Genomic DNA, 7,248 nt, shown 5'->3' on the forward strand with positions numbered 1-7,248 from the left:
TTAGAATGAAAAAGAATATAATATAAAATAAGATACATGTATTTTTGAGTTAGAAGAAGAGTAAAAGAAAGAAAATGAATATAAGCAAAATAAACACTTTTATAATTATATCATTTGCATATATTAATTAAATTGATTTGCAAATAAATTATATGATCATATATAACATCTAGTTAATATTAGTAGTTATTAATTTTTTTTTTTTTATTGCATATTATTATATTATTTTTGAACATGGAAAAAGTAGATAAAATACGCATCGATTATTATCTTATGTTAATATAAGTTTCAATTCAAAGAGTTGGAGTTGGATAAAGTCATTTTATAATCTCGCTTGCATACGACCCCAACCTCTTAATCGTTTTCCTCCAACCAATGTAAAAACGATACGGCTATACTTATTGAGTCGACAGCAAGCGTCGATTTATTGGCTATTTGACTGACTATTAGAGCCTAAATTAAATTTCAGGCCGAATTTAAAACCCATGAAAATTTGATTTTACCATTTTCATGGCGTCTCAATTTTATTTTTAATGTTATTTTATTTTTTAAAAAAAACTTTTTTATACTTATTAGCCAGAGATCCGTAAAAAATGTTTTCGAATGAAGAAATGACTTATTTTTATTGTTTGATTGTTAGAGATAAAAGTAAATGTCTCTACATCTCACCTCCATACGGAAAACAATACCCATCTATGGTGTTTTTTTATTAGCCAGAGTTCGTCCCTTTCTTTAATTTCTTCTTTTTCCAGTTTGAGGTTACTCCTACTAGAACTAGAATTGAATGGCAAAAAGATTGCTCAATTCCCAGTTGTTTGTGAGCAGTAAGTTATATCTCTTTCCTCATCCCCTTTATTTATTCATACATATTTCAATTGAATTGTATTATACTGTACTTAATTGAGTATAATTGTACACAGGATTATCGTTTTACACAACAAATAAAGACTTGAAGAGATTGTTTTCACCTTTCGGTGCAATCACTGAAGGTAATATCTCATCAAATCATTTTTTTTTATTTTTTTTTTATTTTCTTGCCCTAATTTTCAACATTAAATGTTGCAGCTAGACTTGTTGTTGATCCAATAACTCAGAGACCTAAAGGATTTGGTTTTGTTACATTTGAATCGGATGTTGACGCCCACAATGCATTAAAAGCCTTGAATGGGAAGGTATTATTATTATTGTATTCTAATTCTATTTTTGATGCAAAAACATATTGTTAAGCTTGAACCAGTTTTACAAGATATTTTGGGATCTAGAACTACGGTTGATGTTCAGTTAATATATATCCATGCTTAAACATATAGATTAAGTTTTAATGTCGATGCTCAATTTCTGGATTAGTAAATTAGATATTGTCATCTATGCTTGAAATCCCAATCGAGAGACCTTAAGTTAATCCAACCTGAAATATAGGTCAATAAATATTATTACAGATATAATGTGTTTTAGGAGTAACAAACAATCCGAAGTATATCTTGAGGACTTTTTAAAACTTTCACATACATTTGGTGTATCTGTTTTGTTTTCTACTTAATAATCCCACTCTATCACATCATCTGCAGTTACTGATCTTACTTTAGGTATATTGTATTTTGCTTATGTTATGACCTGTAGAGGGAAACATGGCTAATTTAGGACTGTTATGTAGCTGTTATCATTATCTTATTGTTTTTATTTATGAACTTTATCGTATTGTATGTTTATTTCAGTTTTGAATAAAGTGCGACTAACCCACGATTATCAAGTTGCTGCTATTCACTCATAAAAATCCCCAGCTACTTTTTTTTAAGAACTATCCGATCTGATTTTCTAAAATCCGTTTAAGGTCAATATTGGTTAATGAGTCAAAATCAGTTTTGTTGGGGAAAGTAGGATTTTTGGAGATTTCCAAGCATCCAACCACTAGACCACACCTTGGGGTTAAAATATTATGCTTGGTGGTAGGATCGTACATGTGCCCACTTTCACAAGCAAAGTCGGATTTAGTCGGTCAAAATCGGTCAAAGTCTAAAGTGGTCAACATTTTAATATGATCAAAAAATTGAACATATTTAAAAATGAAACAAAGCCTTCAAATTTTCTGATATGGATCCGAGTTTTTAAACTATATTATAGAGTTTTTGAACAAATGGACAAGTATGTTTTTGTTTCAAGACAATTATGTTAAACTTTATGTTTATGGTTTTCTTCTATATTTACCCATATAACTTTGAAATTTATTATCTGAATGTATAAAAAGTCCAATCATATCAATCCCCGAGTTGCCGATACTCCCTCCAAAATCCCGATCAAGTACTCCCCGAGTAGCGAGCTATGTTTATGTTAAAAGTTGTGATTAACTATTAGAATTTCAAACCATCAACAGTAGTTATGTTAAAAGTGAAACAAAGAAACGTGCAAATTATTTGCGTCTTTGATGTTGGTGTTGTTATGGTTGCTGACATTTTTCCTTAATTATCTAATGCAGATTGTGGAGGGTAGATTAATCTTTGTGGAAGTTGCCAAGCCTAAAAGAACCGGAGAGAATGATGCCACTCTGAAATAGAATCACGATACAAATGTAACGTAATGATTGTGAATGAGGTAGCTGTAGATGATGAAAAATATGGTTGAAATGCTTAGTTTTCTTGGACATGGTTCTTAGTTGCTGACCTGCATGTTCAAATTACAGTTCTTATATACCTACCACTCTCAGCTTACATTTTTAATTTGTAATCCGTAGTAATAAAACAAAAGTTATGTAACATTACAAATTCAAAAATATCTGTGGTTGGATTGTTACACAGGTTTGCTGGTATGTGAAGTTTAAAATATAAAATACGCACGAGTTAACAGTCAGTGGTTATACAAATTAGAAAACTCCCCAAATCAAGAATCGAACATATATGGTGTAGGTGTAGCCTAAGGTTGGCAATCACCATCTTTCATCCATTGGCTAAGACCAATCCCAACCATGACGCCGTCATGAGCATTTTCTCAGCGCCACATCAGCTTTCTCTCTCTTCCTTTCTCACCACTTTCTCCCATAACACACCATTGCCAACCATGACATATTTCCTCAATTATTATTATTATTATTATTATTATTATTATTATTATTATTATTATTATTATTATTATTATTTAGCAAATAAAAAAGTTTTTTTGAACATCACATTTATTAAACAACAAAGGTTAATAAAGTTACATTTTTTTTTTCAAAAGGAAAACGACATAAACTTGAACATAAATTAAAAATTACATAAACTTAAACATAAAAAAAAAACTATTAAACTACTCATCGTTGTAACAGTCTTCGTCTTCTGCGTTGTCCTCGTCTTCGTCTTCGTCTTCTTCGTTGTCCTCGTCTTCGTCTTGGTCATCATTGGCGGTTGTACCGGAAGGCCCAACTTGTGGTACGTGTCGAACACGGAAATTTGCAGGAAGATTCCAAATGTGTTCGATGAGCTTTTGTCGTAGAAGATGATGAATGGTGGAATTTTGCAATTCTTTATTAACCCGAATGTGCGCTTGAACCCTTTGTTCAATTGATCTTCTTGTACGACGAGCGGGCCTATAGTTTTCTTCAAGGTCACACATTGCCCTTCCGTTGTTCTCGGTGATCATGTTGTGTAATATAACACAAGTGTGCATAATTCTTTGGATTCTTTCAACATAGAATTGTCGGGAAGGGTTTTTAATTATTGACCAACGACCTTGAAGCACTCCGAAGGTCCGTTCAATATCTTTTCGGGCAGCTTCTTGGAACCTTTTAAATTTTGCACATTCAGGGGTAGGTGGACTTTTAAAAGACTTAACCAAAGTCGCCCATTCAGGATATATCTCATCTGTTAAATAATAACCTTTAGTGAAATTACACCCACTAACCGAAAAATTAAACGCAGGTATATTATCTTGAAGTAGGTCGTTAAATAAATCGGATTGATTAAGCACATTGATGTCGTTATTTGAACCGGCGGGTTCAAAATAAGTGTGCCAAATCCACAAGTCATACGATGCAACCGCTTCTAACATGATTGTTGGGTATCCATGATCGCCTCTAGTATAATGACGTTTGTATCTATATGGGCACTTTTTCCATGCCCAATGCATGCAATCTAGACTACCCAACATGCCCGGAAAACCGTGTACTTCATCATGCGCAGTTATAAGACGTTGTACGTCTCGTGGAGTCGATTTTCTCAAATATTCATTAGCGTACAAATGAAATACACTTTTACAAAAATTATTCAAACAATCGTATGACGTTTGTTGACCCATATGTAAGTACTCATCAAAAGCATTAGGTGCAGTACCGTATGCTAATTGTCGTATCGCGGATGTGCATTTTTGAAAAATATTGAAACCAAGCAACCCGGTATTTAACAACCCAAACCTCGTTATACCAAAAACACGCTAAAAAAAAAAAATTGTTGCAGCACATCTGGACGGCGTCCTTTTATCTGGACGACGTCCAGTATTGAAGGCCAGGACGGCGTCCCATGTTTTTCGACGGCGTCCCAATGAACTGAAAAGTTCTGACCCCGTGGTCCAACCTACATGAGCGGAAAACCCGCTTCCCGACATTTTTAAACGAAACCACTTATACAACATGTCAATATAAGTAAAACTAAAGGATTTTCATGAAGAAAACAAGTTTTACAACACCGGGCCCGCAATGGCCCGTCTTACGAATTTCGTTCAAAATTACAAGTTTCGACCATAAGAGTTTGATTTTCAAACGACCCCTAGAGCATGGTGTTTGGGGTTAAACTACCCAAATCTCGATCGAACTTCAAAAGCTACAAACTCCCAAAAGCATACCCTAACCAAAACAAACGGGAGGCCACTAATCCAACCGAATACCTTTGCCTTTATCCAAGCCCGAGCCTAAAGAGGTAAACAACGAGCGGGTAAGCAAAACGCTTAATGAATACAATAATTATACACATACATATATAATATACCTACTTGCAAACACTTACACACATACCGTATACATGCTAGCAACACAATTAGCTTATCATCTCAAATACAAAGCTATTAACTTCCAATACCACAAGCTAGCACAACAATAGCATATATATAACTCGAACAATATAATATGCTTACGCTACAACACAATAACCATGGTTAACCAATCGTACAAGGGAATGGCGCTCGCGAAAGGCCATCGGTGTTCGTAACATCCGTTAGTGTACTTAACACCTCGTATCACTAAACCCTCAGGTGGCATCTTAACACCTCGATACTTCACCCCGAGTGGCATCTTAACACCTCGATGCTTCACCCTTTATTTTACGGAGTGGTGCCTTAACACCTCGACACTTCACTCCTAGGTGGCATCTTAACACCTCGATGCTTCACCCTTCAATTACTTAGAGTGGCATCTTAACACCTCGATGCTTCACCCGTCACGTGAAACGTGGTGTCTTAGCACTTCAACACTTCACATCTCACGCTACAACAAATAAATACATTATATATCTACGCATATAATTATTCCACTCACCTTAAAGTCTTTTGTGAAAGATAACCGAGCTTGCAACCTTCAATGTAATGTACCTATTACATTATGCATATAATCAATCACAAACTCAAGTTGGTCAACCAACTCACTTACCATCCTAGTGTCATTTTGACCCTTAGTGCAATTTTGACCCATTCGCACTCTTAACCCTAATATTTGGGTCAACTTCGCCAAAACCCTAACACTAGCCAAATTTGGTCTTAATACACTTTTTAACACAAGGTTATCGCATTTTTACACTCATAAGACAACTTAGGCCATCAAAGACTCATTTCAAGGTTTACACACCCATTTGGGTCACCACATACCCAAATAACACCCACTTACATAACATCTAGGTGTGCTAGTAGTTAACTAACCAATTTAAGACTCATAAACACATTTAACATTTCAAAACCCTAGGTTAGTCATCTTTGAGTCCTCATGACCTAACTTACCCAAAAACCACCAAATCACTAACAAATGGGTTTTATGTTCATCACTAACCCAAACCCTAACCCTTAAACAATTAAAATAAGGAAATCAAGGTTAAGACTTACCACTACAATCAAAACTTGGCTAGGGACTAGATGAACAACTTTAAAACACACGGTTTGACCCGAGTCAACCTCATTCCTCCTCGATTTGAGCTTTCTCACACAAGAAATCTCTCTCTCTCTCTCTCTCTCTCTCTCTCTCTCTCTCTCTCTCTCTCTAACTTGAAGTGGAATGGATATGGTAGATGAAAGTGGTGTAATGGCACCCACCAACTGAATCTTGAGCCTTTAAGTCATCCCCCATGGGAATTTACCAATATACCCCTTTAAAATATCTAAAAACAAAATAGCTGGCCCGCCAATTCATCTGGACGGCATCCAGAAATCAGGACGGTGTCCAGTCCTTCACATTAGGATGGCGTCCCACCCATTTAGACGGCGTCCCATTCTACTGGAAAACAGGATCTTACACGGTAGCATCCCGCCTTTGATGAAAATATAAAAAATAATCCGGAATAGGTTCTTGAGAATAATTAATTATACCTTGGCAAATGTGTATGAACCTTGGCAAAAACCAAGTGCCTAAATCCTCAACCTTTAGCACTTCCGGATGATTCAAGTCCATCCTTTAAGGAAGTAAAGTCTTTCGAATGTCGTCTTACTTGGTGTGGGAGACTTCCTAATTCACAACATTTCATATTGACATTTCATATTGACATTGGTTGATGCTTCATTTCACGATGTATCACACCGATGTATCATACCGTGGGAAGAGGAGCCTCGAGCTTCGCAATGTGCTATCTTCTTGATGAAGAGCAATAACTTCGTGCTAGTGTTGCTTAGACAATACACGCGATAGCCAAAAGCTATGACACCAATTTCTTCCAACTAACGAAAAGGTAGTACCTACTTCCTACATTTTCTTAAAATAAGCATCAAAGCTTGATGTGTGGGAAGTAGCTAAGTGATTAAAGCTTCAAGCTTTGGCACTTCCGGAAGAATCGAGTCCTCCCATTTTAGGAAGTCAAGTCTTCCCAAGCACGTTCTACTTGGCATGAGACCTCTCTAATCCATTCCATTTCATACTAAACATTGTTTCATGATGTGATGGTACCGTTGAGAGAGAAAGTCAAGAACTTTCATGCCGAATAGGATTGGTAGGGTAAATCCAATCCCTTGTGGCCTTCTCATCTAGCTCCTAAAACACCGGAGTCTAGTAAGGGTTGGTCACTTGCCCCGTATCGTTGACTATTACCA

The 7,248-nt window shown here is 35.8% G+C and overlaps 2 protein-coding genes across 2 annotated transcripts; one reads left to right on the plus strand and one right to left on the minus strand.

Annotated features, from left to right (window-relative positions):
* Positions 1-688: 688 nt before the first annotated feature.
* On the plus strand, positions 689-2,803 carry LOC139856082 (small RNA-binding protein 11, chloroplastic-like). Its single transcript, XM_071845319.1, has 4 exons — positions 689-824; positions 921-989; positions 1,066-1,172; positions 2,474-2,803. Exons 1-4 carry the CDS (start codon positions 785-787, stop codon positions 2,549-2,551), a joined length of 294 nt encoding a protein of 97 aa, XP_071701420.1. The 5' UTR covers positions 689-784; the 3' UTR covers positions 2,552-2,803.
* Positions 2,804-3,279: 476 nt separating this feature from the next.
* Positions 3,280-4,266, minus strand: LOC139854022 (uncharacterized). The gene has a single exon (XM_071843352.1). The coding sequence runs from the start codon at positions 4,264-4,266 to the stop codon at positions 3,280-3,282; it is 987 nt and encodes a 328-aa protein (XP_071699453.1).
* Between the last annotated feature and the right edge of the window lie 2,982 nt (positions 4,267-7,248).

Source organism: Rutidosis leptorrhynchoides, chromosome 6 (genome assembly GCF_046630445.1).
Source record: "Rutidosis leptorrhynchoides isolate AG116_Rl617_1_P2 chromosome 6, CSIRO_AGI_Rlap_v1, whole genome shotgun sequence".
NCBI lineage: Eukaryota > Viridiplantae > Streptophyta > Magnoliopsida > Asterales > Asteraceae > Rutidosis > Rutidosis leptorrhynchoides.

Excerpts from the sequence above, each read along its gene's own strand:
- LOC139856082 (XM_071845319.1), top strand. The coding sequence starts at position 785 with ATGGCAAAAAGATTGCTCAATTCCCAGTTGTTTGTGAGCA. Across the intron at positions 825-920 it reads TTCCCAGTTGTTTGTGAGCA|GATTATCGTTTTACACAACA; the intron begins GTAAGTTATATC and ends AATTGTACACAG. Across the intron at positions 990-1,065 it reads TTTCGGTGCAATCACTGAAG|CTAGACTTGTTGTTGATCCA; the intron begins GTAATATCTCAT and ends TAAATGTTGCAG.
- LOC139854022 (XM_071843352.1), bottom strand. The coding sequence starts at position 4,266 with ATGGGTCAACAAACGTCATACGATTGTTTGAATAATTTTTGTAAAAGT.